The following is a 15032-nucleotide window of genomic DNA, read 5'->3' as shown; positions in this document are numbered from 1 at the left end:
CATCCTATTGAAAGACCGTAAGTTTCTGCGCGCACGGTTATCTCCACATATCGCTGTCTGCTTGGGAAGGCTCAGGATAAAAAGGTGTGAAATTTACTCGAGGGCGTCGAAGTTTACACCCTTCACTCGGCGCGGTCAAACCAGGGTGTCAAAGCCAGGTGTCAATGGGCTGCAGGGCGATATCGTATAAGCGCTAGGACCTGATAAGGGGGAAGAAGGCTGCATGAACTTACGTTCTGTGGCAGGATCACCACAGCGGCAGGTTGGCACGTGGTAGTTCAGGGCCCAGTTCACTTACCTGAACACGGCAAATTCCAGCGCCTAGCGTAGCAGACTTTGCAAATAAGTCCAAATTTTTTGCCACCTTTCTTTCAAGTCCATGAAATTGCACCACAACAGAGTATAAAACTTACATTAAAACAGGAACTTGTTAATTAATCGCTTCTTTTAATTAGACCGGCTGGTTATCACGTCATATTTGAAAAGGCTAGGTTCAACTACGAATTTCATGCCCATCGGGCATGATAGCTAGCCCCTGCCTCTGGCTGATGAGTTGGCATTTACTACACACCCTCCCTTGAAAATATTGGTGTGCGGCTTGGCATAGAATGGATAAAAATATTCACTTTCTTGATACAAATCTGTCTTAGGCGCTAGCAATCCGTTCAAGGGAGGGAGGTGTATCATCAACGATCTCTTTTGAATTCTAGCACGACGTGTTCAAAACGCCACGCCACTCTTCCACCACCTCACCCCCCTATACAGATACAACCACTGCCCACCCTAGCACCACCACCCATCGCCCCTGACGCCGAGCCCCAGCGCACGCAGCGGACTGATAGGGGCCGGCTCGTACAACCACAGTCCGCCCCTCGCAAAATCGTCCATCAGCAACGGCGCCGTATGATAGAACCACACATGCACATATACCAACCTCACCAGCCGCCCGACCCCCACCGGCAGCCTGCCCTACACGCCCTCCCCAGCGCCCAAGAAGCGCGCCAGCAGCGTCTCCGCCGCAACGCCAGCAGCCTGCAAGACGAAGAAGCAGAAGAGCCCGAGAAGGGGCCGCGTCGGGCCCAGCTGCGTGTAGCTAGCGCAGGCGTGCAGGAAGCCGGAGAAGGCAAACGCGGTCGCGGGCCGGAGGAGCTTCGCGGGCCGCGAGCGGGGGTCCAGGCGCGCGAGGGCGACTAGCTTGCGCGCGGGCTCCGCGAACGCAGACTGGAACGTCTGGTGCCACCACCCGGCCCACCACCCTGCGAGCCCGCGGTCCAGCACGTGTGCGTAGCTGCCCCAGGTGTCCGGGTACATCCAGGGTGCGGCGCGCGCCGATGGTTGGGGCTGAGGATGCCGCTGAAGAAGAGGGGCGCGGGCTGAAGGCGGTTTGGAGGGACCATTTGATCAGGTACTGGCTTATGGCGAGGTGGTAGAAGTGGAGGAGGATGAGGGAGCGGGTTAGCAGTGGGGAGGTAGGCAGGGGGCGGGCGGTCTGGGATGCCCCAGAAGTAGGGGTCGTGGTTGACGATGACTTTTAGGAGGTTGAGGATGGGGTAGCCGAGTATGAAGGTTTTGAGGTTCGCGCGGAGGAGCTTTACTTGTGTTTGGTATAGGCGTGCCATCCCGGAATGTGCTGCGCGGGAGTCTCATTGCGGTATATCCGAACCAGAGTTTTCGCGGAGCTGCTCCTGAACCCATTTAGGAGGAGGCGGAAGACCTGATATCCGCCAATTCCACCCCATACCACGGAAATTGCAGAAGATATCGAGAACCCAATCTAAACGTTCTATAAACGGCAGCAGGGGGTATGGTTGCCATGCGAAATCACCATGACGCTTCCCAGGACCAAGATGCCTCTCTTTTGATACAGTGACGTGCTTGCCTCCAGAGGGGCCATTTGTTATACTTCGGGCCTCTTCTTTCCTATGTTCTTTAATTTCGGTCAAGGTACCATTCTGCTCCACTTTCCTACCGCTCCCATGCACGCCCTCCAGCCTCTCAATTCTCTGGAAGTCTAGCTGGGCATCATTCACCACCAGGATAGTCGCAACCCACAGCACCGACCAGGCCGAGATAATGCCCGTACCAAACGCCGATGCCATATTACGTGAGCGACAATACCTAACCGTATACGCCGCAAAGCCTGCTATCCACGCGAAGGCTAGAAACCTGGCGCGACGCAGCAGCGGTGAGTTTCGGTGCGGGATCAACAGATACACAACTACGACCGCTGCACCGAGCGTGCCCCACGGATATACGAACGGCTCATACCTGCCCTCCTGGATCCCAGCGTCATACTTGGCGTGGTAGAAGGCTGTTAGCTCATGGTGGGTTGTGGGGAAGCCCGGGGGCAGCTTCATCCTGCGGCTGAGTGGCGGGAGTAGTGAGGGACTCGAGGAAGATGACCCAACGGTGCTGCTTTTACGCTGCGGGAACATGATATATATGCATGTGGTTGCATGGTGGCGTTTCCTTTGAAGGTTTTGGAGGTCGGTGTATCGAAATTTGTTACGCCAGCGCTAGGCTGCATTAGGACGGATCGTTACTCAACACCAAACTTCTTCCGTCGTCGCTGGCGAGGCGCAGAATTATCGAAATTTAGATTCTGGCCCAACAGCCACTTATATTCATAGTCAGATCGGTTAGGCAATTCCTGGTTAGCCAAAATGGTTAATATTACAGATAAGATCAAGGAGTAAGAACACGATATGGTTTTTGCCAGGATGAGAGGAATTGACAGCGTGCAGGATTGAGGAGGAGATGAGGAGGACGCAGAGTAACCACCTCTCGCTACATTAATATAAACCGTACTGACTCCTTAAAAGAGAACAAAGCTACTGGTACACGGCATATCCAGCCCTCGAAGCCCATGCGCTGATTTACCGCCCACAGAATACCATCTCGGTCTTTTAAAAGGGTCTGTGAACCCCAGCCCCCAAAAAAAAGAAAAAAGAAAAAAAAAGAGAATGTTACCAACAACACTCACTTCTTTGAAACTAACCACCCCCTAGCAAACTTGCACGACTCCGCGCTCAGCTCCTCGAGCCCGCCCCCGGCGCCGGCTCGGGCGGCGGGAGCGGCTTCGACGTCAGCAAGAGCGGCGATGCACGTATCGCGCTGGTCGGCTTCCCGTCTGTCGGCAAGTCGACGTTTCTGTCAAAGATCACCAAAACGAAGAGCGAGGTTGCCGCGTACGCTTTCACGACGCTGACAGCCATCCCCGGCGTGCTCGAGTACGGCGGCGCTGAAATCCAGGTGCTCGATCTGCCGGGAATCATTGAGGGTGCAGCCGAAGGGAAGGGAAGAGGAAGGCAAGTGATTTCGGCGGCGAAGACGAGCGATTTAATCCTTATGGTCCTGGATGCGACGAAGAGGGCTGAGCAACGGAAGTTGCTGGAGGGAGAGTTGGAGGCTGTGGGGATTAGATTGAATCGTGATCCTCCGTAGGCATCATGGAAATTATCCAACGATTTTAGTACCAGCTAATGGCGACAGCAATATCTATTTGAAACAAAAGAAGGCTGGCGGTATGAAGATCACGTTCCAAGCGCCGCCGAAGAATCTCGATGAGAAGATGCTGTACAACATCCTCCGTGATTACAAGATGCTGAACTGTGAAGTCCTTGTACGGGACGAGAACGGTATGTAACTTACAGCAACATTATCGTCCTTGCATCTTTCTGGCTCCTAGCTCACGAATACTAGCAACTGTCGACGACTTCATCGATGTCATCATGAAAGATCACCGTAAGTATATCAAATGGTAAGCAAATATATTCCCGGCCTTCCCAACTGCCTCAGATTAAATCCCGCAGCTTGTATGTCTACAACAAAATCGACAGCGTCAGCCTTGACTTCCTGGACAAGCTGGCCCGCGAAGATCACACCTGCGTCATGAGCTGCGAGCTCGATCTAGGAATCCAAGACGTGGTAGATAGGTGCTGGGAAGAGCTGCGTTTAATCAGAGTATACACAAAGAGGTACGTCTTTACTTCATCTCTTTCCATATTTCCTCTAACTTTTCATGCAGGAAGGGCATTGATCCAGATTTTTCTGAGGCGCTCATCGTCCGGAACGGATCTGCCATTGAAGATGTCTGTGACCAGATCCACCGCACCCTCAAAGACACGTTCAAGTACGCTTTAGTGTGGGGTGCCAGCGCGAGACACGTGCCGCAGCGGGTAGGGTTAGGGCATATAGTTGCTGATGAGGATGTGGTGAGTATCGTGGCCAAGTAACTCTGCTGGTCATTTGGTTCAGCTGGCCCTTCAATATTTCAGCGAAAGACGGAATGTAGATGCCGCATGAAAGTCAAAGGTGCATGCACCGACGAAAATATGCGTGACATTCAGACGGAAGGGGGATGTTGTAAACATGCCAATCCCAGCATAATTAGGCGTGAAGGGGTATTTGTTCTATGCTTGAAGAAGAAAGCCAGAGATTCCTACACCGAATGTCTCAAAGTTTTCTAATGAGAAAAACGAAATTGCTTCCTTGAGACATCATTGCTTTATATTATCCAAAATACCTTCTCTACAAATATGTGCCTTAATGCTGTCAGATTTTCAATAGCATAGTTGTGACTATATGTAGCGGGCGGCTTCTAAAGGTCCTCAGGAGCCCTGTTAAAAGTACATATTTCATGAGAGCGAGTAAATCAATACTCTTAGCCTCTTCTCTTCTCCAACAATTTCGAGCTTCTATTGTGCTGCTTTACGCAGATTATTCTTTTTAATCTTGTCTATATCTTAAGAAACCAGGATGTTATTTTTCACAAGCCTCCTTCCGCAGCTTTCCCGGCTTCTTGGCAAAGTCCTTATCAGCTCCTGCGAGTCCACCATCTCCACTTCCCGGCGCGGAGTTTGAAGATCTGATGTCAGATTTACGAATGTCAGCATTCATGTTATCCCAACATTCATTGCACCTACACAACATCACCATCTATGACTTAATTTCAGTTCAGCACAATGTCTAGTACACAGCCATCCCGGCTCTTCCCCCCACCAGCCATCCCTCAAAAGTAAAAGGAAGCGGCCCAATCAGAGCCCTAGTGATATCGCGGACCCTATCCCATCCCACCCGTTCGCCATGCCCAAAGCAAAAAAAAGAGTCGTGACAAATTTTCGGACCAAGGCCGTCTCGTCTCAAAATGACGAAAAAAAAGGAAGAAGCAAAAAAATAATACGCCTTCCATAGGTTCCATCCTAGAACACCTTGCTTTAAATCCCTAGCTTTCCCGGTTACCATTTGAACAACACAGATTCGAGGAAGAAGATTTGAGATTAGAGGAAAGGAGAATCTAGTAGGACTAAGAGACTAGGCCGAGCGAAGGTGCTTGTGAGAGCGTGTGGTCAGCCCGTCGGCAAGGTTGCGCTTTTCACCTACGCGTAAGAAATGTGGTATTAGCTTTTCGTAACGCAGAGATAGAACAGTCAAGGAGAGCCGCCGTAGCCGCTATATGTTCCTTGATTTGGATAACTCGATGGTGCAGGAGGACGCGGTGGGATCGTGCTATATGGTTGTGGGGTATGGTGGGTGGGAAGAGGTCGGAATGGTGCTATGCCGTTCAGTGGTCGCGTGTGGGTGTTGTTCGATAGGCTGGGTTGTCGATACGAGTTCCGCGATGGGTCTGGGAGGCTGTTGGGGGTATTGTACGCTACCTTCTTAGCCGGCCGAGGTGGCTCATCATCATCGCTTAAAGTCAGGTCGATGACATCCGAGGCGCGTTTGCTACTAGTTCTCGGAGCTGAAGCAACAGTCGATGCTTCTCGAGAGGATAGCGGAGGTGTTCTTGCTAGCGAGAGGGGGGTGTTTGAGGCTTCGGTTTTGAGGCTTGCAACGCGGTAATCTGATATTTCGACTAGATCATCGCTGTCTTCGTCGTCGTATTTAGAGGTAGCGCCACTGCGTGACGTTTGATTCTCATTAACATGAGACCACCTCCCGTTGGGTTCGATCGTCACCTGCTCAGTGGAACGTGGCACTGAACTTAGAATTTCTTGTACGTATCTAAATGCCGTTAGCTCAATATTAATGTCGTGCGACCTCTTGAGCCTACTGATCCACTGCTAGTGCCTCGAAAGACACCGTCTTATTGCACACGGGACATGTCCATGTTGGTGCCTGCTCTTGTAGTTGCAGGAACGAAGTGGCATCAAAGCATTGGTTATGGTTGCAAACTGTCGACCGGCAAGGGATTGCTATCCGTAATGTTGATACTGGATCCTTTAGCGACATCACTGTGGACTCAAAGACGATGTCCGGATCGTCGGCCTTTCTAAGCACTGGAAATTTGTTAATTTACCTCCACCCTGGCGAATGCCCGTTCATGTACGCACTATCGTTGATGACAGTCTGCTTGCTTATCACCCTTCCCCGTCTGATTCGCTCAGTGAGCTCCTCAACAGAACGCTTCTTGACCAGATTGATGATCACGGTATACTTCTGCTTTGACGTTAATATGCAGTTCAAATCGCACTAGACAGAAATAATAGAAACCTCCGTTTTTGGCCCTTTTTGGGATAAATCACTTACTTTTTGAGTCAGTGCATATGTCACCGCAACCGTATTCTTATAGTTAGGTAGTTTTCGGACACAATCAGTGATATCTGCAGGCCTTGTAGACCCTGGCTTATTTTTAAGGCCCTTGTAGTTCGCTTTGACCTCGTCGCCATTGATTCTGACTTCCACCTGACCAGGGAACGCGATATCTGCTCGGGTATAAGTACCGAGAGGTTGATCGACAGCCGCAAATATCATTATCCGCAAACTGTTATCAGACTTCAATCGATTGATATGGTCCTGAGTCAACGTAAGGCTGCCAGAAGAACTGGTTCGATGATTCGGCGTGACTTCAAGGCAGTTAGCATCTGATTTAGCCGGGGAAGGCTACTAGGAAGGCCTGAAGCCGAGTGACTCACCTTCCAGTGTTATGGGATTTGCAATAGTCTCCCTTATCTCATAGAAGGGGCTTTCCTTGAAGAGCAGGCGACCTGAGCCCGTTCAGTATTGTATCCTCAACGCCCAATACTCAGTATACGTACTTGGGTACATGTTCCGGGCGGGTATGGCCTGAGTCGGCGGTCGCGGGAAACCATTCGGCATGTCATACGGCCCAGGAGCAGTTGGTGATGTGCTTGGGAAAGCGGGCCCGGGGACAGGATATGGGCCGGCTGAGGGAGCGGCGCCGTGATTGGCAATTCGATGTCGTATCCGGGCGAGGCCCTGGACGTCACCGGTTTTGACGAAGGTTTCTATGACTGGAACGCAGGGAAGGTCAGCTTCATTTTTTCCGTGTGCGGAAGTAGCGAACAAGGCGCACGTTGAATGATCCGGTTTTGCAAGGCAGCCTTGACACCGGAGACTGGGAGATTCTCCCCTCTACATATCTCTTTTAGGTCGCTGTTGATGAGTGTCTTGATTCTGCTTTGGAGTGATATGGCTTGATCCTGTAGGGCTCGCGTACTCGTGGCCATGTCTGGAGTGGACGGGCGATTAGGATAGAATCAACGACGAATCTGCAGGAGCAGCGCAAAGACGGAAGTGTCTGGCTGGGGCTAGAGACATGGAAGGCGCGAGAGGAGAGAGAGGAGGAATGGTGAAGGCGCAAAGGTGGGCGGGGGGAGGAGGGAGAGAGAACATGGTAGTCTCTGTAGAAGAAAGAGGTTTCAATGGTGCGGTCCGGGCGATTCTTCGCAGCGACAACATAACGGGGTGGAGCACCATCACAACACGCTCTCTGGAAGGATAAATAACTGAATTGCCAGCACTCTCACGCCATTCTACAAACCACCCGAGTTCCACGGCCTCTTTTGACCTCTTTGCCCAGTTCGTTAGGATGAGGCGTATCATCTTTCATCACATCATCCCGTCGGAGGCATCCACAGCAATCCAGCTCACCCTCTAGGCCGTGCTCTAGCCAACGGGCTTGCAAGGACCAACCAGTCACGCCGGCGCCAAGTGGACTCGCCCATCCGCCACTCCAAAATCCAGCGAGCAGCCCAGACCCGCACTTTACTTTTCTAATTCACCTGCAACAATTTCCACTCCCCACCGATCCTCTCTTCTCTTCTCTCAACCACCACAACCCACACCACCCAGAACCACGCCTCCAAACTCCCCCCTTGCGAGATCCATTGCACTCCACGATTCACAATGGCGAAAGGACTACGATCCAGCGTCAAGAAATCTCACCGCACGAGGCTACGCTCTCGAGTCTTCGCTCCAGTTGAAGACGCCCGAACCGAGCGACTATCCGCAAAGCTCCTCGAGCTTGCCTCACAGCCCCGACCGGCGAAGACAGACATGGAACTAGACGAAGATAATGGTAGTAATACTATTCCTACTACTCCTACTGCTCCACTCACTCATCAAATACCTCGTCACTCAACTCGATCTAACAGCTCTCCAGCATCAAAATCCGACGCGCAAGCAGACGCGCACCAGGACCAGCAGGCAGAAGGTTTGTCACCCTGCATTTCTTGGTCAATTCCGCGTGCGCTGTCCGAAGAGACGGCGGACGCACCCCCGCAGAAGCTCAAGCGCCAGATAGAGGAAGACCTTTTCTATTCTCTGCTCGGCGTTTGTTCTGACATTGTTGGGTTTGACAAGCGGGGCGATTTGCTGTTAGCTTTTGATCGTTAAGGTCATGGGCTAACGCTTTGCTTTTTTGGGGTGGGTTAGACATGGATATCGATGATGGCACTGCTCCCGCTGCCGCTGCTGCCGCCGCCGCCGCTAAAACCGCGACGACGACGTCGTCGACCTCATCTAAGCTGAAGAAGAAATCCCCGAGGGTTCAGAAGAAGAGACGCGGTAAGCCGGCGTCTACAATCAAATTCCCTGCGCGTCGCAGGGACGGTGTTAAGGCGTCTTCGGGAAGGAAAGGGAAACGGTAGCTTTGAATTTTTGGTTTTTGTTTTATCTTCGTGGATATTCTTTACCTTGTTCTTTTCCTTCGGGAGAGATATTAGTGTGGGAGGGCGACTATGGCGTTTCTGGCACACTGCATAGCGACGGAGTTTGAGGCATCTCAGGCGCCTGGTGTGCTGCCTTGTTTCTATATGTATGAGTCACGAGCACTTAAAGCAAGTACCGCTCGCATACTCTTTCACCACCTTCGAACGCCCCATGTTGATATTCGTAGCAATTTCATCACGTGCGAATCACGATGGTGCCATCATCAATTTACCTATTCACTTGCACAAAAACCCTCACGTGAAAAAACAACAACAATACATCCGACAATGGCGAAAAAGAAATGAAAACAGTCCGCTCTGCAAACAAACGCTCCATAACACCGAAACTTCGAGCAGTCTGCATCAACCCAGAACGCACTAAAACAACCGCTCCAAGCACAGCCGCAACACCAGTCATCATCACAGTCTCCACCCACTGACTCACCACCCAACCCCCGACACCTCATACCCGGCTACCGCGCCCTCCGTCCCCCCAATCCCCCTCTCCACGCCCCAGGCACCATCCCCTCCTCCCCACCCCTCCTCGCCCCCCTCTCCCTCCCCTCAACCCAACCACAAGCACCACCACCACCAGCCCCCAACCGCAAACCCAATCACCAACCTAACCTCCAACCTCCAGCGCCGATGACGATGACGATGACGATGACCCCGCGCCGGACGCCCGCGCCGGAGACGCGCGCGAGGGGACGCCAGCCGCAGAGCGAGGGCAGATGCGGGTGCGCGAGCAGGGTCAGGGGCAAGTGGGCGTAGAAGGGGGCGTGGCGGAGGTGGGGGGCGTAGGTGAGGTGCCAGGGGTTTTTGATGTAGTAGGTCTGGCGGAGTGGGGGGTTGTGGTTGTGGTTGTGGTTGCGGTGTTGGTCGTGCTGTCGATGGGGTGAGGGAATGCGGATGCCGGCGCGGATAAGTAAATGTACTTCAGCGGGTTGCTCGTGTGGCACTCTGTCGTCGCGGCTTCGAGGAAGGAGCCGCTGTGGTCTGGGTACGCGGGCGGTAGGGGTAATGGTAAATCGGGTCGACAGAGGGGCCGTAAGGTTGAGATATAGTAGAGGCCGGCCTGTTATACAAGCTGTCGTAGGATAGCGGCGCGTCAGTGCTTCGAGAGTCGGAAGAGAATGATGGGGAGAAGAAGCCCCGGAGACGACCTGATGTCCAGCTTCCGACGGGTCCCAGACCGGAATTGAAACTGGATAGCGGACCGAGGGGTGTGAGGGAGGGTGCTTGTCGCAAATACGGTGGATTTGGGGGGGCGAGACACGGGTATATTCTCCGTGGGATGTTCTAGGCGGACCGTCTTGCATCAAATATGCTGGAGGGCCAGGGAGTAGGCGCGGTGGAAGCCGTTCAAGACGGGTTTTGTAGAGGTTGTATGGGACGGTTTCGTGATCATGTCCTACTGCCTCTTTTACCTGTACGGGCCCGAACCGACGGCTACTTTATCCTGACTCGCCGCAGCAGTCATAGATGTAAGCGCTATGCCCGCGAGAACCGTGGAGACCTTCATTGTATGAGGGATAGTAGGTGCGGAATTACAGCGGTTTCGGTCAAAAAGGTGGTATATGTATTTTCTCCTAGTCGTAGAATATTCGAAAAGGAGAAGAGAATGAGTATATCAAGGTAATATTAAATGTGCAGATTGGCACTCTCTGACTTGTGACGGTGCTAACATTTGGGTATACAGTTTTATCTTTTGAAGTTTAATTGAAATCTAACTCAATCCTATTTGGGCATGAAAAAGATACGACTATATCGTTTTCGATGTATATGCGTCTACACTAAACCGTATAATCAGCAAACCTCGAGACCATCTAAAAGAACAGCTTTGCGATATATACAAGTTAAATGGATGGTTGTGTCGCAGGCCTACGCAAAATTGCCTTCACTTAGAAACTTAAATCACGATAAAAGAAATTTGGACGTGAAAGGCTAAACACTACCAAACCTACTGACAGCCCCGCCAAATTCTCCGAAGAGTAACAATTTAACCCATGACCGATCTTGTAAAGTTCCTCAACCATAGCACACCGTCGTGGTCGGCTAACCGGCTCAATTAGTTCTTTAGAAGGTAAAATAAAATGTATAAAAGAAACTTTTCGAATAGTCGTGGAGAAAGTATATTGAGATAAAGCGATCACCGCAATAAATAGTAAATTCAAATCTATTCCCATCTAAGCGCAGGCCCCTATATCTAACTTTCTGTCGACCCCAAAATGAGGTTCGAAAATGAGGACTCGTGTAAAGATTGATCTATGAAGAAATAGAGACTATATATATGGGGGGGGTTAAGGCAACAGAGACAGGTACTAGGCAACTGAGACATTCAGATTCTGGTTGACACTTTCTAACGCTGGATGATAATACAATTCCCTTTTTCAAATGTGATCCGATTACTCTCTTGCGACGAAGTAGCCTTTCTCGGTGTCGAAAACCGAACTCGTTGACGAATTTGTGGGCGATCCCACAGAGCGCGTGCCGAAGTTGAAAGTTTGCTCCGGGACTGTTAGGTTTGCAGAAGGCCTGGGGATTTTGGGGGCCTTTGGGGCCTTGATGGGCCTTGGGCGGTTATACCATTCTTTGATACTCGAGCCCCAGGCTGAGGCGAAGATGAAGAGAACAGGAAGCCAAAGAGGCGACGTGCAGAAAACAACAACCATGGCAATTTCGACCGAAGGATATGTGTTTTGGAGGATGTTGCGGATCCTTAGCACAGTCTCCTCGCTTGGCTGGTAGTATGTGGTAGCATCAAGGCCTTCGGTTTCCTTAAAACCAATATCTCCGCGTTCGACGGCAGCTTTCACAACGTGATCGACAACGATCCAGTTGCAGTGCGCTGTATGCGGAGACGTGATATTGAAGGCACCTTTTACCAGAGCCTTTTTGAGATCCTTGTAGTATCGCACATACCATGGCGTGTCGATGAAAAAAGTGATATTGGGATTTGATGGTTCGATGAAATAAACATAGTGCCTGGAGATTCCGTGACAGCTTGGATGGTTGCCAGAGTCTTGTGGAGTCAATACTACAGCGCTACCGTTGCCGGTAGCAACTGCAACGTCTCTTTGAGAGAGCTCTTCTGGTACCGGACTTGAAGTGACTGATACTAGGCTGCATAAGAGCAGTAGAGCAGAAAAATGTGATGGAAACATTGTCTCGAGGTTGGATGTTACTGGTAGAAAGGGGTGAAGGGGTTTTGATAAAAGTAGATATAGTACAAGAGCTGGAATAGTGTAGTAGTGGTATGAGTGAAATGCAAATGTTTTACAATGCAAGAGGATGAGCGGCTTTATGTAGGTTTAATAGATGGCCACCCCCATAGAGCATTTTAATTAAGTTCCAGAGTTACCGTGAACTCAACGGGCCTTGGGCTAGCAGCACGCCACAAGGCATTTTTCTTGACCGCAGTCCGCACAGAACCTTGGGAGTGACTGGGTTTGAGCGTGATGTTTTAATTGCCCATCTGGCTAAAGCATAGGGAAAGATGAGTCTGAACAATAAGGCTTTACCGCTCTAGTATCTGAGCGCTGAGCAGCAACCTAAACTTACTGCGCCACAGCTAGCAAGCTTCAGGGTCATCCTTCGGCCTCCTGCAAGGCAGTAGAATTTCGAATCGTGTTAATGGTGGTGTGAAGCTCCAAGCTGTGGCTGGCTATTGGAAGGGCTGAGCACCCTTGCTGAGCTGTGCACAGCCGACGCCAAAACAAAATCACCCGACGTGGTGTGTGGCCCACAAAGTGACCGTCTGCCACCCCATGGCCTTATTTCGTATATGGTTTATAATTTTAATCAAGTTATAAGACGTCCGTACGAGTTTGCCTTGCAGGCAGGCTCGTCGTAGGCAGGCTTATCGCGGGCAAAAGGGAGGATAGGTGCAAGGCGACAAGCAGGCCAGATGTTAGGATATGTTATACATTTTAAAGAAGTCGAGATGCAGAAAACACCAAAGGCCTGTTCAAACGCAGAAGCTGCAAGAATATTGTGCATGTCGTGCACTCACTCACAGCCACTGAACGAGTAAGGTCGGTCCAGCCATGCCCACGGCAGGCTGAGGCGCGCCCGTCGGAAACTCGAGGCGTCATATCCCACCTACCTTACTTCGACTACTTCCCCCACCATGCGCAGCAGAGGACAGATCAGTCTCGTAGAAAGTTTTCGTCTAGCAACTAACCCTAAGTCGTTAGAATTTGAATATTTTGTTAATGTCATTCAATATTTCCTCGATAGGATGTCCACTGCTAACCATATCTATTTCTCCTAAAATCGCCTTCCTTAAAGCCTTTATTGTTGCTATTAATTAACTTCATTGTTACTAGATCCTCTCCCTCAACTACTGATCACCTGCAACGTATTTTAGCCACTTTTTGCATTCCCTTATCACATGGATTGCCGCAATGGTGTCAATAATGCGTGTGTCCCTCAGACATGTTCTTACTTGAGGTCATTAAACGATCTCTCCGCATTCACCGACTCTGGCCAAAGCACCTGACTCAAGCTCCATATTAGCAAGCCCATTACCTGCTCTACCTTCCTCACCTTGATCGGGATTTTGTGTGCCATGATACCTGTACTGAAGTAACGGACTTAATATCGTCTAAAAATCGGTTGGGAGCCTCCTAAGGGGCCGCTGCCCCTTACTCAATCCTTAGAACTATTCACTGCCTCTGGATTCGACTACACAAGCAAGAAACAGGGAACAAGTTTCTGTTAAAATAAGAATATAATTCCAAGCATAGGTCAACCTCCACAAAGATACGGATACTAGGGCCTTTTTAGGGTGTCGCTACAGGGGGGTGCTAAATGGCCCATGAGCGGCTTTGAGTGGAGTATGATCGAAAAACACATGTAACAAATATATAACCAATGAAATCTTATTTCAAATTGTGCTAGCATAAGGATAAGCCACTGGCTGGGTCTTTCTCTGTCATATGCTGGAGAACTCTGCGACGTAGCCAAGCCGAATCAATCGATGGCATCAGCAAACAGATTAGTCAAGGGCAGCGAAACTCCAATGCCGAAACCGAACGAATAGTTTCACGCTCCGCCATCCCCCGAACTCTTCATCGTGCTCATTCTAAAAATGGCCCCAAAATATTCGATAGGCTGGAAACGAATCCCTTTTAGCCGGGTCCGGACAACCATGAGCTACAATGCTTTTGCCGATCAAATTACATTGGATCCGCTTCGATATGGCACCAAGGAGACGGGGCAGTATAGGGCGGAGTGCTGCTCGCAGGGATACAGCGGACTCGCGTCGATAATAACATTCACGGCATCGAGAAAACTACACATCGAACGGTATTAAAATCCTCGCCTAAAGGCTTGTATCACGATGCGGCATGGGCACGGTGTTGTGTAGAAGACTCCATAAGGTGGAGCCGTCATTCCGAACAGATCTATATATTATAACACCGTCATCTGATCACAGGAAGCTCCTGAATGTTGCCTACACCCCCACCAACAGGTTGTTTCAACAAAGAGTGGTTGTAGCGCTGTTCAATCCTGGCAACCTGGAAGCGTTGGAAGATTTGCAATGATGCTGCAGAAGCTTTAAACAGCAGTACAGCGAAACTATGCCGCTAACGAAGTTCCAGACAGCTACGAAGGCAATTTGGAAACACATAGCAAGCGGAGGCACGTACCTTGCCAGAACTTAAGATGCTAATCATCATCCGCTGCGAATAATCTGACGCACATCATCAACGACTAGTGAGTATCTTCATTTTTAACAGTCGATGGGAACCCACTTAATCGATCCTCTAAAATGATGCTCATCAGCGAACGATACTAAACACAATCATTGCCTGTAGCGTATGTTGTGATGATGTACAAAAAATTCGCTCGTTGTAGCAGCTCCAAGGTTTGGGGGCGCCTGCTTCGATGAAGTATTGCGCTGACACATCTGGGTACGTCCGTTCCCCCGAGTAGCCTTGAATTATTTTCTAATGGAAAGCCCACCGTGAGTCTCTTCACCATTGTGCTGAATGAGACGGTAGTTGGTCCAAAAGCTGGAGTATTAGCGCCTCGAATAAATCGGTATGAACTAGAGCTTCTGTAATCTTGGCA

General features: G+C 50.5%; 7 protein-coding genes across 7 annotated transcripts; 2 read left to right on the top strand and 5 right to left on the bottom strand.

Annotated features, from left to right (window-relative positions):
* Nucleotides 1–720: 720 nt before the first annotated feature.
* K441DRAFT_685046 (uncharacterized protein) lies at nucleotides 721–2357 on the bottom strand (the record flags this gene model as incomplete). Its single annotated transcript, XM_067651842.1, has 5 exons — nucleotides 721–757; nucleotides 791–871; nucleotides 974–1353; nucleotides 1410–1630; nucleotides 1664–2357. 5 exons carry the CDS (start codon nucleotides 2355–2357, stop codon nucleotides 721–723), a joined length of 1413 nt encoding a protein of 470 aa, XP_067507494.1.
* Nucleotides 2358–2578: 221 nt separating this feature from the next.
* Nucleotides 2579–4612, top strand: K441DRAFT_654882 (GTP-binding protein). The gene is made up of 9 exons (XM_067647754.1): nucleotides 2579–2692; nucleotides 2745–2773; nucleotides 2823–2837; nucleotides 2890–2914; nucleotides 3009–3440; nucleotides 3493–3638; nucleotides 3703–3760; nucleotides 3813–3977; nucleotides 4028–4612. The coding sequence occupies exons 1-9, from the start codon at nucleotides 2664–2666 to the stop codon at nucleotides 4233–4235; spliced, it is 1107 nt and encodes a 368-aa protein (XP_067507493.1). The 5' UTR covers nucleotides 2579–2663; the 3' UTR covers nucleotides 4236–4612.
* Nucleotides 4613–5148: 536 nt separating this feature from the next.
* On the bottom strand, nucleotides 5149–7699 carry K441DRAFT_654880 (uncharacterized protein). Its single transcript, XM_067647753.1, has 7 exons — nucleotides 7319–7699; nucleotides 7041–7256; nucleotides 6918–6989; nucleotides 6532–6848; nucleotides 6336–6441; nucleotides 6056–6281; nucleotides 5149–6006 (listed from the first exon to the last, which is right to left on the bottom strand). Exons 1-7 carry the CDS (start codon nucleotides 7470–7472, stop codon nucleotides 5430–5432), a joined length of 1668 nt encoding a protein of 555 aa, XP_067507492.1. The 5' UTR covers nucleotides 7473–7699; the 3' UTR covers nucleotides 5149–5429.
* Nucleotides 7700–8151: 452 nt separating this feature from the next.
* Nucleotides 8152–8894, top strand: K441DRAFT_545089 (uncharacterized protein; the record flags this gene model as incomplete). The annotated part of the gene is made up of 3 exons (XM_067642793.1): nucleotides 8152–8458; nucleotides 8549–8635; nucleotides 8680–8894. 3 exons carry the CDS (start codon nucleotides 8152–8154, stop codon nucleotides 8892–8894), a joined length of 609 nt encoding a protein of 202 aa, XP_067507491.1.
* A 607-nt stretch (nucleotides 8895–9501) lies between these two features.
* Nucleotides 9502–10529, bottom strand: K441DRAFT_654877 (uncharacterized protein). Its single transcript, XM_067647752.1, has one exon. The coding sequence runs from the start codon at nucleotides 10271–10273 to the stop codon at nucleotides 9569–9571; it is 705 nt and encodes a 234-aa protein (XP_067507490.1). The 5' UTR covers nucleotides 10274–10529; the 3' UTR covers nucleotides 9502–9568.
* Nucleotides 10530–11359: 830 nt separating this feature from the next.
* On the bottom strand, nucleotides 11360–12118 carry K441DRAFT_674654 (uncharacterized protein; the record flags this gene model as incomplete). The annotated part of the gene is made up of 1 exon (XM_067650776.1): nucleotides 11360–12118. The coding sequence occupies one exon, from the start codon at nucleotides 12116–12118 to the stop codon at nucleotides 11360–11362; it is 759 nt and encodes a 252-aa protein (XP_067507489.1).
* A 2259-nt stretch (nucleotides 12119–14377) lies between these two features.
* K441DRAFT_340736 (uncharacterized protein) lies at nucleotides 14378–14637 on the bottom strand. The gene has a single exon (XM_067641265.1). The coding sequence runs from the start codon at nucleotides 14587–14589 to the stop codon at nucleotides 14437–14439; it is 153 nt and encodes a 50-aa protein (XP_067507488.1). The 5' UTR covers nucleotides 14590–14637; the 3' UTR covers nucleotides 14378–14436.
* Between the last annotated feature and the right edge of the window lie 395 nt (nucleotides 14638–15032).

Source organism: Cenococcum geophilum (genome assembly GCF_001692895.1).
Source record: "Cenococcum geophilum 1.58 unplaced genomic scaffold K441scaffold_8, whole genome shotgun sequence".
In the NCBI taxonomy this organism is placed as follows: Eukaryota; Fungi; Ascomycota; class Dothideomycetes; order Gloniales; family Gloniaceae; genus Cenococcum; species Cenococcum geophilum.
Note: the sequence above shows the minus strand (reverse complement) of the source record. Positions and strands in the feature narration are given on the sequence as shown.